We start from the raw sequence: 25,870 nt of genomic DNA, 5'->3' as shown, positions 1-25,870 counted from the left end.
CTGTTGTGGTGATATTGATTGAGGAGCTCGATTGACTGATACCTGAGGGATAACACCCTGCTATTCCGGATATCACCATGGAATCATGTTTACATCCACCCAAGCAGGCTCATGGGGTCCTTAGGTTAACATCTCATCTGAAAGCCAGCACCTCCAATAATGCAGTACTCCTGACACCGTTATTCCCTTGCACTGTGCAATGAATAGCTCTTTTTCTCCTGGAGTCCTGACCAACAATTACCCTCAAGCCTTAATTATCTGCTTATTCATTTAATTTGCTGTCTGTGAGACCATGCTGTCCACAAATTGGCTGCTGTGTTTGCACTCAAAAAACTCAATCAAGTCAGTGAGGCACAACCTTCCCTGCACAAAACCATGCTGTCTATCACTAATAAGTCCATTTGTTTCTACATGCGTATAGATCTAAAAGCATATAGAATCCTCAAGAGCACTGTTGGAGGTAACCTTGGAGTGTAAACCACCCAGCAGAGGATTTACTTCCTGTGTCTGAGAGAAAGTGCTCTCCCCCAAAGTGAAGTGTGATCTGTTGGAGGTGTAGTTGATTTTGCCATCTGGAGATAGATGTCATAGGTAGGCTGTCTGGGTGTTTGGCTGACTCATATCAGTGAAAGTCCTGAGTAAACATTTGGAGCCCAATATGATCCTTCTTCAAAATGTGTGTGAGCTGACAGCACAGGCACAAATATCATTGCACTAAGGAGATAACACCACGTGGAGCTGGAGGAACACAGCAGGTCAGGCAGCATCAGAGGAGCCGGAAAGCTGACGTTTCAGGTTGGGATCCTTCATTGCACTAAAATCTCATTTGTCACAACCAAAAGACTGTGGGCATGCAGGTCTTTGATACATGAAATTTGAGTTTCCCAACATTGTAACTGACTGCAACATTATCAGTGATGCCCAACATGGCAGCATCTGTCTTAGTGTTTTAATGCTTTATCATGCAAATAACTGTTTACTGTTTGAGATTAGGTGGATCTGTTATGTTCCCTCTCCACTCCCCACCACCATTTCTTCCCAAAGAATGTTTAAGTTTTTAATTAGTTTGTCTTGAGCTCTATGCTCAGCATGTTACTCAACCTCTGTATCTGGATAAATCATACATGATTTGTTGAAAAGCCAGTTCTAATTGGAAAACGCTCGTGTTGAATTGCTAACATTTTTGTTATAGTAGTGGCAGGTGCGTAGCAACTTGTTAACTCATTAAATGCTAGGTTTTGCTTTCAGTTTTAAAAGTACATTCCTTTTCCATCAAATCACCAAAATATTTTCTGCATTATATTTTACGTCTGAGCACTTTGTTGAGTCACTGAGGCACTGTTTTTGAACTGGTTTGACTTTAATTTTAGATACCTTGGAAATCAAAGAATGATTGATTTCTTTCACAACATTTTCTGAACAAATAAAAGCCTGGATAATCTACTCTAGCTCTTTCTAACAAGGGGTATTCAACAATATAATCGTTTACAACAGCCTCTGGGGTTGACTTTTTTTTGAGGCAAACTTCACATGGTCAGAGGCCTGCAGATCAAACAAACAGGACAATCTTCACATTTGCTGACGTGTGTGTTTAATGGAGCTGCCAAAGTCACATTGTGGACAACGTGGGGTTATCATATACACATCAATGCTGCTTTGTGATTTAAAATTCATTTTCATTCCATGAAGGCTGAGCTATACATGCACCATCCTTGTCAATGAGTCAATGTAGTTTTGACAGTATTGGGCTCAAGTCTGTCAGGGGCCATGTATGTGATTCATTATATTTTAGCTATGTATTTTCTCTATTTTTCTTCTTTGGTAAGTTCAATCTTTTCAATAGATGTGCAGACATTTTCTGCTCTGTTTGTTTCCTGCAGCCAATTGAAGAGGTCACAGGGCTGTAGAAAGTAATCTGGGGCTGTGTCTAATCGGTGCTGCCTGAACCAACAGGAACATTGGAGACTGAGGGGTGACTTTATACAGGTTTATAAAATCATGAGAGGCTTAGATGGGGCAAATAGGCAAGGTTTTTTTGTCAAGGTAGGGGAATGCAAAAATGGAGGGCATAGATTTAAGGTGAGAGGGGAAAGATACAAAAGGGATCTAAGGAGCAACTTTTTCACACGGAGGGTGATGCATGTATGGAATGGGCTGCCAGAGGAAATGTTGGAGGCTGGTGCAATTACAACATTTTAAAAGGCATCTGGATGGGTATTTGATTAGGACAAGTTTGGAGAGATATGGCCAAATGTTGGTAAATGGGCCCAGATTAATTTAGGATATCTAGTCGGCATGGACAAGTTGGATCGAAGAATCTGTTTCCATGATGTACATCTCTGAGTGAGCACCATCAATGGATGCTGGTCCTGAGGTCTTATTTGCTTACTTGGAGAGCTGTGGGCCCTGCCTTCTCCTCCACAGGCTGGTCTCAACTAATTCAGGGCTAGTCATCTCGTTGACAGTAACTGGTAAATCCTGGGAGACGGCTAGTATGGAATGGTGCGAAGTGGTCATTGTGATTCTCAAAAACTAGTACTGTAATGGGTTGATTACCAGGTCTTGAGGCCTTCATTCACATTTTAAAATGATCGAATAGGTGTCCACAAAACAGACCCAATGACTTGAATATTGGAATCCCACTGCTCATCTGGTTTGTGGCCATTTGAAGCCCAAGAATATGATTTAATGCAAATGTCTATCTTACCTTATTCACAAGGATGCTGCCCCATAACGTTATAAGCAGATCAAAGGTGGTTGGAAGGATAAAAGTGAGTGTGGCTCATAGACAATGGAATTAACTTAAATAGACACTATGTACTGAGAGAAAGGTTGTCCACAGTACAGATGTTTCTTCTGCTCTGACATCCAGTAGAATAGATTAGTTGGTTTTGAAGGAAAGGAGTGGACAGGAGGGCTGAAAGCTTGTGTAGATTGGAATGATAGAGATCACAAAAAGTCATATATCTTATTGAAATAATTAAAGGGAGATAAACCAACATGAGATCGGTTGACACTCTGTTTTCTAACTTTACAAAATACAATGAGCAAACTGGAAGATGCAGAGATAGCTATCCACAAAATACAAATGGCTGCCTCATAAGTGCTGCAAATAAATATGCTGAGAGATCACATTGAAATCTGTTCACACATTGGAGCACTGTGGGAGACCTACACTAACATAATGTTGTCGGTTTAATGAGAAATTAAACCAAGGTCCTAAATACCTGCTTGGGTACATGTACAAAGTCCCATAACACTACTTTAAAGAAGGGCTGGGGAATTTTTCTGAGTACACTGGTCAATAGATGTCCCTTAAACAACATCAACAAAATAGGTTATTTTATCAGTATCAAATTATTGTATTTGAAGTTTGTAGTGTGCAATTTGGCTGTTGTGTTTCAGCAGCAACTACATTTTAGTAGCACTTCAACAACTATAAGGCACTTTGTGATATCTTATAATCATGAGAAGTGCTATATAAATGCAAGTCTTACACCTAAATTACTGAAATGACACAGAACAAAGTTTGTACACACTAACACCTAAATAACTCAATTTTCTGAAATTAATGTCCCCCCTGAGCAGGGGGTGCAGTTTGACATTGGGAAAACTTTGTATCCTGCTGAATTTAATGGAGATTAGTTTTTTTTTGTCACCATGCCCATTCTACAGCCTGACAGATTGAGAAAGTCAGTTTTCCACTTTGCTCTCTTTGCCACAGACCAGTGCAACATTTTAAGACCTCTACCACATATTTAGCCATGTCCTGCATATTTAGCTGCTTGGTTTTCAGCTGGATATGCATCTATATTTGTTGAAAGAGCAAAAAATCTTTCTGACACTTGGTTGAGTCTGGGCAGTAAGGCCTTGAAGTAGGATGGTGTGTATTCCATCAAATAGAGGGAACAAGGACTTTTTGGATTGTAGGAGTGCTACTGACCCATTAATTCAGTTACTTGAGGAAGCCTTTTGGGCAGGTAAAACTTGTTTGTTTTTGACCTGAAGCTTTTAGTGTTCGGTCAAAAACGAAAGTGAGGCCTCGTTGAGCAACCTTCATGCTCCAGAGGTTTGGTGATGGATCCAGTGCACATCGCTGTCTCCAATGCTGATGGTCTTGGGTTTGAGCATCTGCAGAGCTCAATTCCAGGTCAGCAGAATCCCTTTCAAATAAATAATTCCCCACTGATTAGATTTTGATTAATTACTTCTTTGACTTCCAGTCCTTGACAGCAGGTCTTTTTGCTCTCAATCCAGCTTTCCTCTGGCAGTGGGGTCACTGTTAATGAATAACTGTTTTTTTTTTGTGTGGTTGCTGGTTATTCAAAGCAGCACTTCTTCCCACCATTACCATTGTAATAGTCATCATTACTTTCAAAATCATAAGGGTTCATGAGAAAAATTCATTTTTGAAGTTCCAGCAACCTGCTGTAAAAGCTAGTAATTATAGGGCCTGCTTTTGTGCATGCTTTTATGTCCTTAAATATAGGGATGTGGTGTTCTGGGCTTTCGGTAGTTTCAGTCTGTGTGTTATGTAAGTTTTCAGATAGTAGAGACTCAGTCTATTGGCATAAGCAGGTATTTATTTCCCAGTGCAAAGTAACAGAAGAATTGAACATTGGAATATAGGCAACAGAATCAGAAATAGGCCGTTTGACCCACTACCTGCACCATACTTCAACATAGCTGATTTTCTGCCACAATGCCATTTGCTCATACCGTCCCCGTATCTTTAAAATTCTTGAATTGGTTTATTGTTGTTTGCAGTGCAATTGTAAATGCCTCATTTTAGAGATTTACTGCACGAACTGATGAGCATTAATCTTTTTTCCATTTTGTTGAACTGCAGGCAATTCTTTTTGATAGGCCTCACATTTCTGTCTGCCTTTAAATATACTTTCCAGAGCAAGTAATGGTGTTTTGTATGTTTTCTGGAATCTCAATGCATTTGGGTAACTAGAAAAATGCAGACACTGGGATTTCAGTCAGAACACACTTGCAGGAATGCTGAAGTAACTAAACATAAATATTATACTTCAGGGTATAGCAGTGTACAGTATACAATTGTTCGCATCCATTTCTCTCTCCTATGTGGAAGTAGAGGAAACCACTAATGAGGAAAAGCAAAGGCTGACTTATGGGCTAGGCAGAGTTGTCAAACAAAGATTCCATTATAGGACAGTATGAAGAAAGGGCCTGAATTTTCACTAAGATGAATGACTTTGCACCTTAGCTAAAACATCACAGGAACACTGAATCTGTAAGTCCTACCCCACCACCTGCTGTGGGGACAGGGAAATGGAGAGAGAGGGTGGTTGTGGCATGCTTCAAACATCTGTGGTTCATTGAGGCAGTGATGCTTTTGAGAATACTGTTGCCTTCTTTCAGAAGCAGTTCTCACCCCCCACACATGTGAAATACTTGTGCCCTTTGCCAATTTACGGGAAAGGTCCAAACCTGCTGGAGTTCTTTGGAGGGAGCAAAGATTGGTAGATGGGATTGGCATGACTTGGCACTAGGCATAGAGTCATACAGCACAGAAACAGACCCTTCAGTCCAACCAGTCCATGCCGAACATAATCCCAAACCAAACTAAACTAGTTCCACCTGCCTGCTCCTGGCCCATAACCCTCCAAACCTTTCCTATTCATATGTCCATCCAAATGTCTTTTAAACGTTGTAATTGTACCCGCATCCACCACTTCATCAGGAAGTTCATTCCAGATGTAAACCACCCTCCATGTAAAAGAAATTTCCTTATGTCTTCTTAAATCTCTTTCTTCTCACCTTAAAAATGTGCACTCCAGTCTTGAAATTCCCCATCTCGGAAAAGACAACTATCATCAACTCTATCTATACCTCTCAATACTTTACAAACTTCTATCAGGTCACCTCTCAATCTCCTACGCTCCAGTGAAAAATGTCCCAGCCTATCCAGCCTTTCCTTATATCTCAAACCTTCCAGACTGGGCAGCATCCTGGTAAATCTCTTCTGAACCCTCTCCAGCTTGGTAGTATCCTTCCTATAACTGGGCGAGCAGAACTGAACACAGTATTCCAGAGGAAGTCTCACCAATGCCCTGTACAGCCTCAACATGATTTCCCAACTCCTTGCTCACTCTTTTGAGTAAATGAAGGCAAGTGTGCCAAATACCTTTTTTAACCATCCTGTCTATATGTGATGCAAACCTTAAAAAATTATGTACCTGCGCCCCTAGGCCCCTCTGTTCTACAACACTACCCAAGGCCTTACTATTAATTGTATAAGCCCTTCCCTTGTTCGTTGTAGTAAAATGCAATATCTCGCATTTATCCAGATTGAACTTCATCTGCCATTTTTCAACCCATTGACCCATTTGATCAAGATCCCTTTGTAATCTTAGAAAATCTTCTTCACTGCCTACTATGCCACCAATTTTGGTGTTGTACGCAAACCTACTAACAATACCTTCTTCTGTGTTCTCGTCCAAATCATTTATATAAATGACAAACAAAAGAGGACCCAGAACCTATCCCTGTGGAACATTACTGGTCACAAATCTCCAGTCCAAAAAGCAACCCTCCACCATTACTCTGTCTCCTGCTGTTAAGCCAATTATGTATCCAATTGGCATGCTCACCCTGAATCCCATGTGACCTGACTTTACTAATTAGTCTACCATATGGAACCTTGTTGAAGGCTTTACTAAAATCCAAATAAGCAACATCTAGTGTTCTGCCATCATCAACCTTTATGGTAACTTCCTCAAAACACTCAATCAAGTTTGTGAGAGACTATTTTCCACGCACAAAACCGTGCTGACTATCCTTAATCGATTTTTGCCTCTCTAAATGCCCATAAATTCTATCTTTGATAAAACCACTTCCAACAATTTATCCACAGCCAAAGTCAGACTCACAGGTCTACAGTTCCCCAGTTTCTCCTTACAACCTTTCTTAAGCAAAGGTACAACATTCGCCACCCTCCAGTCATCAGGCACCTCACCCGTAGTTATAGATGATGCAAATATTTCTGCAAGGGGTCTCGTAATTTCCTCCCTTACTTCCCACAGCATTCTGGGATATGTTAGATGAGGTCCCGTAGATTTTTCCACCTTTTTATTCTCTAAGACCTCCTGAACTTCTCTTCTGCAATGTGAATTGTTTTTAAACCGTCAAAGTTTATTTTTCTGCATTCTCTAGACTCAATCTCTTTCTCCACAATAGAAACTGACGCAAGATATTCATTTAGTATCTCTTCCATTTTCTGGGGTTCAACACAAAAACAAACTCTGGATCTTACAGGGGCCCTACCCTCTCTCTCTCGTTACCCTCTTCTCTTATTGTATTGTTAGAATTTCTTTGAATTATCCTTAACTTTATTTGCTAATGCTATCTCATATCCCCTCTTTTCCTTCCTGTTTTATTTCTTAAGAATGCCCCTACACACTCTTTTATTAGTTGAGATTCGATTGAACCAAGTTGCCTGAATCTAAAAAAAGATTCTCTTTGATTTTTGACTAGAACCTCAATATCTTTATTCATCCATTGTTCCTTATCTGACCAGCCTTACCCTTCACACTCTAACAGGAACACAATGCCTCTGAACTCTCATCATCACACTCTTAAATGCCTCCCAATTGTCAGACATCCTTTTATTTGCGAACAGTCTACTCCAATCAACTTTTGGAAGTTCTTGTCTCATACCATTAAAATTTGCCATTCTCCAATTAAACATTTGAACTTTTATGGAAGGCTTATCCTTTTCCATAACCATTTTGAAACTAATAGAATTACGATCGCTGGATCCAAACTGTTCCACCACTTTTACTTCAGTTACCTGCCCCACCTTTTTGCCCAAAAGAAGGCCTAGTTTTGCTCCTTTTCTAGTAGGAGCATCCACATATTGGTAAAGACAATTTTCTTGAGCGCATTTGACAAATTCTTCACCCTACAAATCTTTAACACTATGGTAGTCCCGGTCAACATTTGGAAACTTAAAATCCCCCATTATTACAACCTTATTATGCTTACATAAATCTGAGACCTCCCTACATATTTGTTTCTCAAATTCTCTCTTACTATCGGGGGGCCTATTGTACAATCTCATAAAAGTGATTTTTCCTTTCTTATTTGTAATTTTCTATCCATATATTTTCACTGATGATTTTTCAGAACTATCTTCCCTAGTTACAGCAATAATGTATTCCTAAATCAAAAATGCCCAACCTTCCCCCCCACCCCGCCACTTCCTCCTTTCCTATCCTTCTTGTAGCATCCAAAACCTGGAACATTGGCTGCCAGTCTTGTCCAGCTCTCAGCCAAGTTTCTGTAATAGCAATGACGTCCCAATCCTATGCCCTTAAACATGTCTTAAGTTCATCAGCCTAACCTGTAAGACCATTTACATTGAAATAAATGTAGTTTAGGTCCTCAGAGTTACTACATACTCTGACTCTCTCATGTCCTTTTTTAATTGATGTTCTCTCCTCGCATTCAGCATCTACCCCATCAATCATTCCATTTACACTGTTACTTAGAATTCCTCCACTTTCCTTCTCTATCAATATAAAGTCTCCCTCAATACAATGAAGCAAATCTCCATCCTAAGATCTTGATCCCTTTCCAGTTTAGGTTAGACCCATCCTTTTTTGAACAGGTCCTTTCTATCCTAAAAGACATTCCAATTGTCCAAAAACTTGAATTCCTGAACAATACAACAGCTCTTCAGCCATTGATTTATCTCCTTTTAACCTTTTGTCCCTTCCCTCGTTTGAGGTTCGTATTGGAGTAAACCAGAAATTACTACTTTTCAGGTTTTAATTTTTAATCTTCTACCTAACTTCCTAAATTCACTCTGCACTGATTTATTTTTTTTCCCTAAAAATGTCATTCTTACCAATGTGTACAATAATTTCTGGCTTCTAAATCTTTAACAATATGCTTGAAACGTTTAGAAATGTCCTTTGTCCTAGCACCAGAAAAGCAACAAACCATCCTAAATTTTACACTCACTGCCACAGAATTGCCTGTCTATGCCCCTGACAAGACTATTACAATCATTCTATTAAATCTTGTCAAACGCTGCCTAACATAAGAATCGTTCCAAGTGTCCAATAACTGACTGGCCCTTCCATTGTCCTCAGAGAGACTATCCCCTTCAACTATTCCAAAAACTGACTATTTATTTGATGGAGGAATGGTCACTGGAGATTTTTGAACTACCTTCTTGCCTTTCCCGACAGTCATCCATTTATCTGACTGATTCTGTTGGGTAATCTAAATCTACAAGCCATCTTGCTGTGTTACCTTGTATATGGCCTTAATAACATTAAGCCGAAAAAAAAGTTTCAACAACACCTTGTATATAAAATAAATGACGTTTCATGACCTACAGAAAACAATATTAAAATGGAAAAAAATTAAAAATATATGTATCAAACATACAAAAATGAAATAAAATCAACCACTTAGCTGATTAACTGAATAAAAATGATTCCTCTTCAATAATTTTCTCAAAATGAATAAGATCTCCTCCAGACCTGATCACGTGTAGGACTCTCTGGAATGAAAACACAACTTCTTATTTAAAAAATAAGTTTGTTTGTTTTTCAAAAAATGAACCTTTGCAATGTGAAGAAAACCTCTAAAACAGATACAGACTTTTTTAAAAAAACCCTTCGCTGTTCATTGTAGGCCCTTAAAAAGAAGTTCCAAAGTAAAATCGTGATTTTTGTTTAATTTGGTTTTTCTGAATGTTAATAGAACTAAATGGAAAAAATTTAAATTAGTAAACTATAATAACTATAAAATTGTAAAACAAAATGTAGTTAATCTTTAACTAAGCCTGCAATCCCAGGGGCATCTGCAAGATCCACGCAGCTCCAAGTCCCCAACTAACTTGGTATTGGGGTTTATAAAGGGTCCTGGAAATCACTGGAGGGTATTTGTTGGCATGGTTGAATGAGGGGCGATGAGGTCGGCAGGTGTACAAAGGTTAGAATGGCAGGAATGAGGGTTGGATGCAAGGTAGTGAGTTGTCATGAGTTGGCCTGGATGGGACATGCAAAGTGTGTAGGCAGTGAGGTGATGTGAGTGTTGAGGGCCTTTGGGCTGCATTGTTTTTGTTATAACTGGCACGGAGTCCCAGATTATTGAAATGAACATTTCAAACAGCTTCCCATAGCACTTTGCAGCCGCTCCAACTCCTCAGAGTGAAAATCTGATGGTCCAAGGAAGTTTCCAAGGGATTTGGAATTGGGAGTCAGAAAATTTCTTGAATCTGTGCACCTGACAGAGGATCGAAAATTCAGGCTAAGGTGGCTGGCCGAAACGACAAAGTAAAATGAATTTGAATATGAATAGCTTGCTATAATTGTAGGTAAACCTTGGTGATAAAACCAAGGGTGCAGGTGTTGAATGAGTTTTCTTAAGGAGCTTAATGGACTTGACTGAATCGACTTGACTACAGTCTGCTACAGATCAACACAAAGGGAAGTAACATCCATGTTTGTGATCTTGCACAGCAGGATCTGAAAAAGAGAACTTATAATGATGCAGCCAAAAAGGATTAAAGGCTGGTTATGATTATTCAACCGTACAGCTAACAACAGCACACTTGCATTCAACTCTCAAGTTCAGTTATGATCCTAGACCAGGCAGCCAAATTTATGTTATGATCTGGCTAGGAACCAATAACTTTTCCTTTTTGAAGTCAACAAAGTCTAAGACCCAAGTGACTTACTATGAGAATGTTGCTCAAAATTTTGTGGCTTTGAACAAACAATAAATACTACTCTACAATGTTAGAACAGTAATATAAAATACACAATATTTCTAGTACCCAGAATTAACATGGCAAATAGGGGGTAATAGATTGTGATCAAACACCTCAATGCATATCCATTAGCAAACAAGACAGATTGCATATTTTTCAATAATTTCCTCTCCATCTGAATCATCAAATCTTATTAAACTTCACAAAGGATCACAATTCTTTGGTTTTGCTGATCTGGCTTCTCAACTCCCTCTCAAGTAGAAGACTCTCCTAGACTCCGCAACAGCACTCTAGTACTCGTTCACAACTCCAGCTCTTCAATGACAGCTAGCTTCATCACGCTAAAACTACGCTTGGGCTTTTCCTTGAGCTCTAATCTTCCTCAATTGCGTCAAGCGGATACTGTTTGTATACTGGAAATGGGTTTTATCATTGGCTGTAGAGGTTGTTGGGGGTGGGAAGGGGCAAGTGTGCTTCACTGTTCTTGGGTGCAAGAAATAATAGTGATGTGACCAAAAAGCATTCTAGGCTTGTTCTGATTATTTATCTGTTTAGATAACGGTTGGATAATTTAATTCAACTCTCATATTCTAACAAGTTCTTTATAAGTGAAACAATTTTTTCCATGTGCTTTCATATCAGCTCTTGGCTATCTCCTTTGACATCTAATTCCCATGGTTTTAACTACTGATTGGCCATTTCTAACTACTTCCATTTCTAACTACTTCCTTATCATTGGCATTCCCATTCCAACAGTTCTGTTTCTGCATCTGCTTCAGGAAAATAAACCATCCCCTAAGGTACTTACAGCTGCACTTTCTAACAAGCCTTTGGATGTCCACTTGCCACAATATTCCTATAGCTGTCAGTCTGCTCAACCACTCCTGACATCCATCTTTTTTGCACTTGTCCTCAGAACAGTTTGAAATCTCCTTCTGATAATTGCTGGAGCATGGCCCATATCTTCTTCAAGTCTAAGGAATGGAAGTTATTACATACCTGGACCCAACTAGCTGAGCTTTGTCAAACCTGGCTGGACTACATTTAGATCTAATAACTTTCTTGCCCTCTACCAAAGCCACTGCACTTAAACCTCAAGCAAACAACTCCTTAAACTCTTCTCCCTTCTACCCTCAATGGAAGAAGCTGATGGATTTCTTTATATATAAAATAAAGATCTTGTATTCATCCTGTTCTTCAGGGTTTACCCGTTTGCTCTTGCCTACTATGTAAAAACATGGTCACCCCCATTTGTAGCTTTAAACACCTATCGTCTCTTATCTCTCTCTCTGATTTCTTTTTCCTTCTTTAGACTCATCTCATTTATGAGAATCAACTTTTGATACTCTTCCCCACCATTTCATTGGACTATTTTGTTGCCTTTGTCAAACTCCTATATTGGATCAACCACAATCTCCACCAGCTGAACATTGAGAAGATCTAAACAATTGCCTTTTGTTTCTCAATCCATTTTCCCTGCTGCCCATAGACTCAGAATGAGCTAGATTGCTTAAAGCTTAGATGTTCTGTTCAGTCCCAGATAATTTCTTGCCCCATAGCCTCTCTAACACAAAGGTAGTCCACTTCCACCTTCATAACATCTCCTGCTTCCACCTTATCTAAGCTCAGTTGCAACTGCATCCCTTATCGATGCCTTTCAACTTCAAACTCAACAATTCCAATTTTTTTCCTGTCCATCTCCCAGTCCAAACACCAGTTTGTTCAAAATTGTAACCTACATTATGTAAAGTTCTGTTTGCCAATCACACTCCTACTTTGACCAGTACTGTCTCCTAGTTCCTGAAAATTTCAGATATAAAATTCTGATCTGTTGTCACAAAAGTTCTCCATGGCACTGTCTTTTCATTTTCTGTGAACTCCTCTAACACTAGTGTACCTCCATTAGACATCTTCAAATTCTAACCATTTTAGTCCCCTTTAGCATCGTTACCCAAGGTTTTTAGGCACTTGAACTTTGTGCTGTGGAATTCCAAAGGGCTGTCTAACTCTTTACCTTCCTCTCCTCCTCAAGACGCATTCCTTTGATTTCTCAATGTATCACTTTGGCTTGGCATCTATTTTGTTCCCTTCCGCCTCTGTAAAGAGCACTGTACTGTTGTTGGAAGGCATCCTGTTTGTTGTATATAGTGTTGGGAGTGGCCGATAATTTCGAAACACAAAACTAAGATACATAGTGTAATCCCAGATGCAATGGAGGCAGTGGGCTACTTGCCTGGTGATTTGTAGTGTTATGGTTTGAATATGGAGAATAATGTCAGGAGCAAACCTGAATCATAACAAGCTAAACAGCCACAGTCTCAGGTTCAACTATAACTCCAGGATAATCAAAACTGCATTTTTACATTTTTTAATCTCCTTTTTATTAGACTTTATACCTGTGTTTCACATGTTTTATTATTTTCCTTAAGGTTAGTACTGAAATTCCTCACTCTTTCGCTCACGTAAATCATATACTTGGCGCCTTACTTTTAACCCAACGAATTACATTTTAATTGAATTGTGATACAGCTCTGTGTTTGAAGAGACTTGAAAATCTTCGTTGCAGTTGCTTGAAGGGGTTACAAAGAGGGGAGCTAATTCACCCCTCTTTACGTCATAGTAGCAATAATCATTCTTGGTGATTTCATTCACATGTAAACCAGTTTTGAAATGGAAAACCTAATACGGAAGTGTTGGAATAAATGTCTTTTGAAAGTCTGATATTTGGTGATCTTTTATTTGGTCTTATCAGTTTGATGTATAGCCTTTGTGACTTTTTTAAAAAACTCTTTTGTGGGATATGGGTATGTCACTGTCAGGATCAATGTTGCTGATTGTACAACAACACAGCAGGCATCTGCACATTGTAAACAGTTAATGGCTATGATATGTCAATTCTTAGTTTGGTATGGTGATGACTCAGTTGAAGAGTTTTCTTTCTATACGTGGTATTTAATAGTCACATCAGAGGGTAATTATCTAGTGCTGAGATACTGCGAGGTCTGTTTTGTGGACCACCAACAGGAAACTAAATGTTCAAACTCACTACTTTGTCAGCAATTGTCAAAAAGAGTGTATAAAAAGTTAATATCTAACCAATCAAGAGTAATATTTAAAACTAGCTCCCTATGACGAAAGGACAGTTTTCAAGTCCATTTTACCACACAAATGCATCTTAGATAAATATTCTTTACTTGCCCTAAACATGTACTGTTGCAGTCTATGTGACCCAGTTGATAGTGTTGTGATTTATGGAAATAGTTGAGGAACACATTAAAGTCACTCTATACAACTTTTTCCCTAAACCACCCATGTATTCCATTTTCCAAAATTTGCGTTTGAGCATTTGCAGAAACAATTCAACCTGATGTACCATGGAATTCTGCGATAAATGATTAACATTTTTAATTTTGACACTAATTATTACCCTAATCCTCAGAATTAATGCTCCAGACATGATTCATTTTTAGTTCTTTTTAATTGAGTAAACAAAATGTTTCTTCACCGCATTTCAGTGAAACTTGCCTCCATAGGAAGTTCATTTAGGGAAGGGAATCCCTGTGAATGAGGAAGTATGAATGCAAAGTCCTGCCCATAGTTCCTTTATCCCAGTTGCCATCACATCTTCAACAAAGACAGCAGCTGAACAAACCCGAGCTGAAGCAATGCCCACAAGATGTTGCCAATATTTTAATTGACACAAGGACATCTGTGTAAAACGCATTGCTCATTAAAGTCCCTTGGATACTACAGAATGCTTTCAAATAGGATTTTCTCTTAGATGTAACTATATTGGTCATTGTGGCTCAAAGTTATAGTACTTTGGGAGCATTCCCATGGGAACACATACGTCCCAGTGTAGCCTAACTGACTGCTTTCAACTGTGACCCTTCTAATTTCTTTCCCAGACCAGTTGGTGAAGTGCCTTAAAACATCAGAGACTTTAGCATGTATAGACGAAAATTTAAAAGACAATGGGTGAGTCCACTATTTGGATGTTGGAGACCGTTCAACACCAGACCAGTAGTAAATGCAAACACATTGCTGTGACTTCATATGGTTAACCTGGGAGGTTGGCCGAACATCCTTTTACCAGAAAGCACATGACAATCAAAAGTATTATGAATGACAGCAGGTACATCTTTGCTGGTAAACCATAATCTCAACCATAAACAAAAGGACACCCAGTACCCAAGAAAGTAGCTAGGTAATATCTAGAAATAAGCTATGGGGTATTGCTAATGCTGCATATTTACTCAGAATAATTTTTTTTACACTGATTTTTCAAATAAAATTCTAAAACTCTAGTTTGTAGAAGTTGAAAGTGAAGAATTAAATTCTGCCAATCATTTAAGTGCAAGCCTTAACACTCTGGCATACAAGTTTAATAAATGTTCCGCTCAATATATCATAGAAAATCTGTTTTACAAGTGAGCATATGCCAGCTCTATGTTTAAAAGACGGTTTCAATTTCTTAATAAGGAATAGTTCAGATCAAATGTTTTGAGGAGTATCTTCTCCACAGTGAAACTGTTTTAGCTACTCAACTTTAAGCTTTAGCCTTACATTCCAAAAAGGAGAATTATCTGTTGAAATGTACTTTTTGGAGCTGATTCCCAGTTTATTTAAAATTCCTCTTAATGCTCCGTGTAAAGATGTCCCACATTGTACCAGATTTCATCTGATTCAATACGTGATAAGAAATGATCAACAGCTACAGTTATTCTAATTAAACCTTGATTAAAACTGCACAGGGATTCTATGTAAATATACCTTGAGTCTGGAGAACCTGTATACCCTTTCTCACGTGATTTCGCTTTCTCACGTTTCCTAAATTTCTTCCTTTTCTGTGGAGAACAAACAGGTACTGACATGTTTATTTATATTGTTCTGCATATGTTCTCAAAACCACACCTCTATGTGAAGTGTTTGGTAAAAAGCATTTCAGTAAATTTAACTGTACAGCTGCCTGCCAAAATTTGTTTAATGATTATTCATAAGAGAATAATTCTGATTTTGAAATTTAGTTATAGTTGCAAGGTAGGAAACAGAGCATGCAAGTTGTACACAGCAAGATCCAATAAACAGCCACAGTCTCAGCCCATCCAGCCTCTACTTATTACTCGGACCCTCCAATCCTGGCAACATCTTGGTAAATCTCTTCTGAACCTTCTCAGTTTAATAATACTCTTCCTATAACAGGGAGACCAGAACTGGAAGCAGTACTCCAGAAGAGGCCTCACCAATATCCTGTACAACAATGATTTATTCCTAGCTGAGTGTGGCACATAATTTCTCATTTTTGCAAATCAATACTGAAACTGTTTACAAAACAGAGTTTATTGCCTCCTCTGGGTAACTTTTGCCAGTTTTAACCATTGGCCAGTTTTGGAGATTCACATGTGTGAGCCCCTAGATCTGAATGTCTCTGCTAGAACTCTCCATTCAGGCATGCCGTGTCTTGAAATATTCAATATTTAAACAAAAATGGCAATTGTGCATGTGATTTGGAAACATTTGAGATTTTAGTTCTCAATAGATCTTTTTCGGCATATTCTTCATAATACAAGCTCTATTGGAGATATAAATGGTTTGACATGTTGACTGACTGGGTGTATCTCCTATAGCGAAATAGATCTGACTCCCAGTCCTTGCTGTTTGCATTCAGATGAGCATTCAATTGGCTTCAGCAAGTGAGGCAAATTCAAAAAGTGTCCCAACTCTCAAATGATATTCTCTGGACATGATAAAAAGTGTAAATTCAATTAAGGCCAGGTTCAAATTTAACATTTACATGTTTCCTGCTAACATCACTCGTTTGAGCTCCTAAATGAAAAATGATTGTAGAAGTGGCTACCCCCAACATATCTACCTTCAAGAGGAGAAGGTGGGAAATGGGGATTGAACTGGAAGTGCTATTAAGATAGCAACCTGTTTATTTAATCTCTCAATCAGGTGATTTATACTCTAGTGTTGCTAGTTAGAGGATACCTGGGAGTTGACAAGTTGGCCAAAAGCCCACTTCAGTGGCCTTCAGAAATAAGGTCAATTGTCCATATTTATCCATGTTTCTGTTGCCAATAAAATCAGTATGCTATGAAAAATATCAGCGCTTAAACTATCAACTAACATCCGTTGGAAAAAGGAAAGACTGATGTATCAACAAATGTGAATATATCTCCCCATTTAAGATCATGTAACAATTCAATAAAATGTACTTGACTTTTATTGATAAACCATTGCACCAACAAGTAAAACCTTAAATCTCATTCATTTGGATCTAAATAAATACCTTTGTTTGGTGTATCCAACTTCTAGAAACTGAGTGATCACTTTAACTTTCCAGTAAACCTTAACAGTTCTGTATAAATCCTAAAGTTGACATTTTTTTCAACATTGCTCTCTCTTTAATATGTGTCTGTTTTAGGTAGCTGCAATCTACCGAGACCCAAGTGTTGGTAACCTCATCAACATTGTCATTGTGAAGTTAAATGTGATTCATAATGAACAGGTGAGCCCAAATCTTTGTTGTAGCTTCTCTAGACAGTGATGTTAACCTAACGTTTTGCATTGATATATTCCAGATTAAATATCAATCAATATAAGAAGCTACCCAATCTCATTTCCCTTAGGCATTATTTTCCTTAAACTCATTTCCAAAGATTTCGTTTTGGAACGTGGGTGATGCTGTTAACAGGCAACGCTAGTACCCAGGAGAATGTGAAGATGTCCTTTCTCCTTTGGCAGAATTGGTGGTATTTGTAACTACACAAGTGGATATTAGTTAGGGATTTCTAGATTACCAACCAGAAATGATCAATTTTCCTGAGCAATTGTACTCATCCCCTCTATTCACTTGTCTCACATTATAAAAACAGAAGAATAAGAAAAATGGCCTGCCACTCCCTATGTCAGAATTCTTCAGTGCTTTTTTTTTGCTCAGTGCTACTTTTGTTGACCGATCTTCTTTGATAATCCATATTTGTGAGTTCTTCACATTATGTGTCACCTACATGTCATGTCCTGTGAACTACACATTAGTAACAACAAAATATGTTTATCAAATTTACTGAATCCAACTGAAAAGAAATTGATTGTGGCTGAAATTATTTTGATCAGAATTTGTCAATGGAAACATTGAATAAAATAATAAAAAGGACAAAACTGACTAAATCAGTCAAATCACAAAGGACACTTTGAGAAACATTTTTCTTGTGATTTTCATTTTCTTAGTCTGTCAACTGTTTGGCTATTTAATAAAAAACATACAACACAGTAGACCGACTAAAGTAGTGAAATTTAAATAAATCTGAACCTCTGTCAAGCCTGGCTCACCAAAACTGGCACATTATTCTACTTCACTCCTCCTCGATTGCCTCAACTCTATCCTTTTTATTTTCGTCAGGCCTGCCTTCCACATATAGCTGTGACCAACTTTTAGTCCACGCTTAAAATTTTGCAAAGTAATATGAATTGAGGTAAATATTTTCATGATTGGGAAGCAGCTTAGAGTTTGCCATCAGAACAACATTTTCACACCGTGCAAAAACAGGTTTACTATAGCTCACTGGTCAGGCCTCAGCTGTAGTATTGGCTAACATTGGGTACAGTTCAGGAAGGATTTCAAGGGTTTGAAGAGGCCTCTACAGTGATTTCCCAGAATGATGCCAGCAATTGAGGCAACTTGTTATGTGTAGAAACTAAAGCTGGCATACTTTTCCCTAGAACGGAGAAAGTCAAGAGGTAATTTAATAGCAGTATTAAAATTATGAGGCATTTTCCTCATAATTAACAATAATGCTCAGAGATGGCCCAACTGGCAAAAATAAGTATATTCTCTTGATATACTGTCGGTAACTAGGAAAATCTTCTAACATACAAATGTTCACCCTGAATTTATAAATAGAGCTCCCTTAAGCTGCAAAGAGGCAGTCAGGCTCCCCAGTCAATGCAATCGACATTAGTTTTCGTCTGTCTCCCTATTGCATTGAAATGTAGTTTTACACTTGGGTTCCATGTGAACTGCAATGAAAACCTCATTCCATTATCACTTTCCTATCCAGTCCTGAGATCTAAGTGTGTAATTATTCTGGGCTGTATTCACACCATAGCCCAGGAGGTGCATTGTCAGTTCGCTAGACAACTGTGTGCTCCATGATCCTCAAAAATGTGATTATTTTAAAAAAAAAAGTTCCAGCATAAAAATGCAGTAGCTAAGGTAAAGTCACCATAGTCCCACTCTCCCATTAGAGAGAGATGACTGGTGGTGGTTTAACCTGAGGGTCACCGCTCCCCAGGCCAGGCGAGAGGTTGAGAAGGCAAGTCCTTCACGGGGTAATCAGTAAATGCAGGAATTGAACCCATGTTATTGGTCCCATTGCTGTATTGTAAGCTAGCCATCCAGCCAAATGAACTAACTGGCCCCATTTTGCAGATGCAGAGCAAGTGTGAAAGCAAACTTTTATAATTATTACAGTAGACATTTTAAATTGCATTTAAGTTTTTATTAAGTCAAAATTTGTTTGGAATTGATTAGGTACAACTTTTGTATTTGAAGTATCATTATCTGGCTTAAACTAAACTAGAAAAGAAATAATATAAAAAGTGGTGTTGCTTTCAGAAGCATTTGAAATTACAGCGATGACTGTGAACATTGCATTACCACCTGTGATTATCCCACAGTGTGTGCTCCAGCACTGCTCCAATATAATTTAACATTCTCTGTAGCCCCATAGAAGCTCGGTACCAGCCAACAAGAGAATACTGTGTACTATCTGCCTGTGGAGAAATAGCTATTGTATATCTACCAATAATAATCAGACACAAAATACATGAAGTAGTTTTCTACAGTCGTTCGAAATGTTATTTCTGTTTCTGTCTCCATGAATGCTGCCAGACCCGCTGAGATTTTCCAGCACATTCTGTTATTATTTTAAAAACCTGACTTCGAAATTTCTGTTTCACTGACCCAGTGCTGACATTCTGATTGGTTACACTTTATTTACACCTTAATTTTAGGGGAAAATCTTCCATTTGTGGCTGACATTGGAAGGTATTGGAAGGTGGCAATTAAGTGCAAGGTAACAAAAGTGTGCAGGTTATGTAGATTGGCCATTCGAAATTGCCCGTTGTGTCCAAAGATGTGCAGGCTAAGTGGATTAGCTAGAGAAAATGCAGAGGTACAAAGATAGGGTAGGGGGTTGGATCTAGGTGGGATGGTTTTCGGAGGGACAGTGTGAACATGATGGGTTGAATGGCCTGCTTCCACACTGTAGGGATTCTATGATTCTATGTTGTGGCTGTACAGGATATTGATGAGGCCACTTTTGGAGTACTGTGATCACCCTGCTATAGGAATTAAATTCGAAAGGGTGCAGGAAGGATTTACCAGGATAATACTGAGACTGGGGGGTTTGAGTTATAAGGAAAGGCTGGATAGGCTGGGGCTTGTTTTCTCTGGAGCATGGAAGGTTGAGGGTTGACTAATAGAGGTTTATAAAATCATGAAGGCATAGATATGGTGAATAGCAAAGGTCTTTTCCCTAGGATAGGGGAATTCAAAACGAGGTACACTTACAACATTTAAAAGGCATTTAGACAGGTACATGAATAAGACAGGTTTACAGGGATATGGGCCAAGCTCAGGCAAATGAGACTAGTTTAGTTTGGGAAACCTTGTCAGCATGGACGAGTTGGACCGCAAGGTCTGTTTCCGTGCTGTGTGACTCTATGACTAATTACATGATAGAAAAATGAATACTTTGAAAACCAAGGAAAGTTTAAATAGTGGTATTGGTTGAACTCCACAGATATTTTTATATGAGGAAAAGGTGCAGCCAAGGTAATAGAACAAAAACTTTGTCAAACGCAAGATGAGCCCATATAGGGCAAACAGTCACTCTGTCAAACCTTTTCCTATGGTTTGTTGACAGTAGTCAGAAAGATATCCTTGGATGCAAAGTTATTATTATTCTGCAGCTTTTAACATGTCATGACAAGGAAGATTCCCCTTTCTGGCCAATCTCCTCCTATTTACATATCCACGAAAGAATCAATTTCCAATTTATTTTACTGAAAAAACCAGGTATGTGACCAAAACCTCAACCTCCGTGGGGGAAAAAAAAGTGACAGAAATGAAGGTAAATCAAGAAAACATGGTTAGATCAAAAATCAGGTTACCTCAGATTCTAGAAATCTGAAATACATGCAGATGATGCCAAATGTATTCAGCAGGTCTGGCAGTTTCTGGAGAGAGAGAAACAGTTAATATTTCAGATAATGACCTCTTGTAAGACATAATTTGATGCTTAGCTTGTGTTTTAAAAATTGAAGCTTTTAAGACAGATAACTTTGAATGAAGGAGTTCCTTACTGTTGAGGTTCTTGAGCAGGATGATGTAGTACAGGAGAAAGCTTGCCTCTGAATTATTCTCAATAGTAAGGGAATAAGGCAGGTGTATGTGTAGGTTGGAAGGGGCAAGATTTTGAGCAATATTAACCAAGGCTACATATTGATTTTAAGCAAAAGGACAACAAATATTGGTGATGAAGGATAAATTTTCTGGTTTATGGTGTTCATAGGCACCAGACACCTGCAATTTGAGGATAACTTTTGCAAGCGTCCATTTCTGTTTTGTTAGCCTTGATATTGAGATCAGTCATCAATTTGACCACAAGGGGGCATCATAGCCAAGCCCAACCCTATCCTGGTGCACATGTCTAACACCACTCTGTACAGAGGTCAGCCTAGGCAGGTCTGCCCTAATTTCTCCTGCCTTCCAGTCCAGTGATACAGTTGCTAATGCAAAACTTTACATCCACAAATGGACACGGGTAGGATCACTTTCTGTTGAATGTTGAATTCCAGTACCTTCATTCATTCAGGGTTTAAACTGTAGACATTTAATAAGATGCTTATTTGATTCATTAAATGAAAATAAACTTGTTTTGGGCATGGATTTTCAGGATATCCCAGTTTAGCTATTTTTAATCAACTTGCTCAGATAGAATGTGATACCCCTTTGGAGTAGGTGGGACCTGAACTGGGTAATACCCGAAACGTTGACTGCTCCTTTCCTCCAGATGCTGCCTGGCCTGCTGTGTTCTTCCAGCCTCCTGTTTGTCTACCTTTGGGACCTGTACTTATGCCTCCTGGGCCAAAGGTAGGGACACTAGCACTGCATCTCAGGAGCCCACTGATCAGTTTCAAGTTCATCGCTACAACCACTCAGCCCATGTCCCAGTATGTGCTCTCTGATTATTTCTGCTGATGTCAATAATGGAGAAGAGTCCATTCCCGCCAGAGAAACTGGCTCTCTGCTGCCCAAAAGACAGCAATGAAGCTAGACAGGGCTCATGTCAAAGTAGAGCGGAGTTTTATTGCAATAGTAAGCCCATCTTCAAAGTTTCCCATCACCTAAGGTGGTAATGTGCTGAACATTGACCTTACTTGTATGGAATGACCCACTGCAGTTTGGCCTCTTCTGAAAGTGACACCAGGTCAGGATTAAAAGGGAACTTGTTAGATTTCAATCACTGTACAGTAAAACTGCTGTTTAAGGATAGTTTTATTATGCTGTTTGCTTTGGTGGCTTTTTAAAGGTTTGCAGCCAAGCTTCCAGTTGGAGAATTTTCAGTGGTTGCAATTACAAATTATAGCATAGGTATTCCAGTTGGAATCCTGGCATAATAGGGTGAAGAGGAGAAAGGAGAGAGGAATGGCAGGCAAGTCAGTCTGCATCTGATGTAGGTTTACTGCACCAACTGATACCGATGCACCACCTCAGTCATGCCACTGGGTATCATCATCATCAGCATAATCCATTTATCTGCTTATGGTCATGACATTGCTTCCAGTGGTATACCTACAGAAAGGGAAGAGCAGAATGTGTAGTTTATACTAGCTTCATAACACCCATTCCAATATTCAATGTATGAAAATAGATAAATAATCTGTTAGTGATTGATTATTCATTACAGAACCTGCTCAAAATCCAATTCATATTCTACAACAAGTGAGAAATCTATTTTACCAGATTACTCTCAATACAATGATTGAAATTTTGTTTTGATGGGTCACATTTGTTTCAGTTTATCTCAGTAAGTGAACAGGTTTGATGGAATGGTGCTTTCTGTCTTCATCCTTTGGACAGCCTCGAGTCTAATGATCCTCAAACTGGAAATACTAACACTTTCCACATTTAATGTCATATGTCCATCTTCCAGAACCATTGAGCAAAGATGTAGGAATCATTCCTTCTCATCCTCCTCCCTCACTCCGTCGCTCCCAGACAGTTTCACATGCATGCACTTGAGCACAATCCTGTTTGACACCAACTATTTTCATATGATGCAAATTTGATTTGGTGTCATGCGGCCAGAATTCCTGCCTATAGTACCCTACACTTTCTGCAAGCGAGCATCCTTCTATCAAGACACCTAGACCTACAAGTACAGAAAGAGAATTGAGAAATCAGAAATGTGTGAGGAGCTCAAGTGGCAGATTAAAGCAGCTACTATGTGGCCCCTCATTGACATGATTAGACTACATGTAGTGGGAATATTCAGAGAGAAGTGATTTTTAAAGAACAAAGCTCTTTATTGATTTGAGGGTTGTAAGGATTAAAGGTATCACTTGCTGCTGCAATGTGTGTCTTTCATTCAGAATGAACATGTGAGGTAAGTATTGAGGGGAAGATAAGGTACAGTGAGAAACAAAGGCACACTTACTGACTAGTCATATGGCTTGCTCACTAATAGATTAGGGTTTAGGCATTTAGCTTTTGTAAAGTCTCTTTCTCATAGTAACCCTCTCCTGTGATGGTTAAAGCTCCACTCTTGTGCAGCTTCACGTCTTCCCGTGAATTCTGCAGTTTGTTTATTTGGGTATTCAACAGGATGGCACTTACCCAGCAATACGATGGCAATTGTAGCGTAAAAGCCATGCTAAACCTCCTCCTTTTCTTGCTGATTCGTTTGGTGCAGTGTAGAAAATCAGAAACCACCTCAGGAAAGCTGGCATGCTCTCTGCAAGCTGACATCTCAAAAATGATCCTGATTTTAAAGCTGTGACAAGAGAAAACAAGCAACAATGTGGACTTTGCAACATAATCTGCTGATATATTTATGAAGAGAAAAAAGGCAGATCATCCATTTATCTCAGTTATTGCCCATTTCCAAACAGCCATTGCCTCCGTGAAATTGTCAACCATCCCCTTCCATTTCTCCTTTTCTGTTGTGCATGTATTTCCTTCTCCGTCCTTTTTATTTACATCCATTTATCTCCTTCACCCTCCTCGATCCTGTCAGTCCTTACACCAACTTGATCACTACCACTGATTGACCTATATGGCTGGATTGGATCAGCCAGTCTTTGTGATAATCGGATGGGATAAACTCCTTATCTTACAAGTATTTCCACAGAAACAGTTCTAGCAAAGAGTCTCATTCATCTTGAAACACTTCACATATATTGCTGGACTTGCTGAGCATCTTTAACACTTCCTGCTTTTACTTTAGTCTTTTCTCAGCCTGGGAGGAGAAGGAATGGGAGTGAAGAGAGAGTGATCGTCCAGTCTAGTTCACTACTAACTTGAGTAGCAGTAAGAGTGAAACGGGAAGAGTCCAATTGCCCCTGATATATGTCAGCACATACTGGGACTCTCAAGGATCCTTGAATGTGCCAGTTGGCAGTGTGAAATTCTAAGGACTGGTATGAATCTTGATCACACTGAACCTTTTTGCAATGAGCGTACCCTTCATTTTGAATTGCTGCTGCAAGTGAAACATCTGCAGATAAAAAAAAAAGCATTCCATATTCTTACTGTCTTGCATTCTTCACCTATTCAGGAAGGACCATCCATCAGTTTTAATGCAGCTACAACTCTTCATAACTTCTGTGTGTGGCAGCAGACACAGAACATCCTGGATGATGCACACCCATCCCATCATGACACTGCAGTCCTCATCACTAGGTAACTATTGCATATCCCAAATTTTCACGTCTATCACCTGGTAGTTACGTTCAGTTCTTTATATGATGGTTTTCAAGATGAATATCCTGCAATGTATTAACTAGAAACAAAATGTGAATTACATGCAAAAGTAAGCTAGAATGAAGTACTTGGCTGGATAGGTTTTGTGCTTGAAAGTCAGTCAGTATGGTTCAATTCGTGGACTGGGTACTGTTGCAAAACAAAGATGCAACACGTTGTTATTAGCCATCAGTTCAGGGCATATGATCAGACTCAACTAGTTGCAATGAGGAAGTTTCTGGGCAGTTGTCGATCTTATGGAAGACAAATAGTGTGTCTCCTTTAATTATCATTGACACTTCCAAACAGCAACGTAAGAGTCCAGTGTAATCTTGATATGTTAGCATGTCCTGTTTGAGCTCTGGATGTACTGAATTCCAAATCAGAGTAACACAGACAAGAGGAGGAAGGGAAGTTTCTTTGCTTGTTTGTGTCTAATATTTCCTGAACCTCAGAGGCCAGTATCTGCCCAGTCTACATTATCTCTAGTTGCTAATAATAATAGTCGAGTAATTTTTTGAACCCCTTGATCATTCCCTACCCCAAGACTGTACATTAATTTCCTCTGTCAGTACTGATCAGAATTTAATTCTTTATTAAAAATTCTTATATAGTTTAATTTGTTTGATTTTAGGGAAGACATTTGTAGAGCTAGAAACAAGTGTGATACTTTGGGTAAGTGAAACAGACCAACTTTCACAGCTAACCATGCATTGTGGGCTTACTGTACAAGATTTATGCTAAGAAAACTGAAATGGTGATTTCTTAGAATGTGTTGAAATTCAAACTGCTTTTTACTGTCTCAGCATAAAAATATTGGTTAAATCTTACTTGTTCAAACCTGTTATACATGAAAATGCAGTTCTGATGAAAGGTTGGGTGTTTCACAGAGTTGCTGAACTGAACCGTTATGTAAATTGTAGATGCTTTAAGTTTTATTCAAATGCAATGTCCACAGTCTGTTTTGTAATAATGGATTTAGTGAAATGCATGAAATTTCAATCGATGCAATGTGTAGTTTCTTTGAAGATTATGGTACCTCTGTTTCAAATAAATGACATTTGTCCACACATATTTACAGG

General features: G+C 38.8%; 1 protein-coding gene across 1 annotated transcript in view; it reads left to right on the top strand.

The window, feature by feature from the left end:
* LOC109912901 (A disintegrin and metalloproteinase with thrombospondin motifs 20-like) overlaps positions 1-25,870 on the top strand; it is a 344,616-nt gene that overhangs the window by 105,871 nt on the left and 212,875 nt on the right. The window contains exons 5-7 of the mRNA XM_048607987.1: positions 17,184-17,267; positions 24,604-24,728; positions 25,423-25,463. Of these exons, the coding sequence (XP_048463944.1) occupies positions 17,184-17,267; positions 24,604-24,728; positions 25,423-25,463 (250 nt within the window). The remainder of the gene's footprint in view (positions 1-17,183; positions 17,268-24,603; positions 24,729-25,422; positions 25,464-25,870) is intronic.

This window comes from Rhincodon typus, chromosome 18 (genome assembly GCF_021869965.1).
Source record: "Rhincodon typus isolate 14 chromosome 18, sRhiTyp1.1, whole genome shotgun sequence".
NCBI lineage: Eukaryota > Metazoa > Chordata > Chondrichthyes > Orectolobiformes > Rhincodontidae > Rhincodon > Rhincodon typus.
Note: the sequence above shows the minus strand (reverse complement) of the source record. Positions and strands in the feature narration are given on the sequence as shown.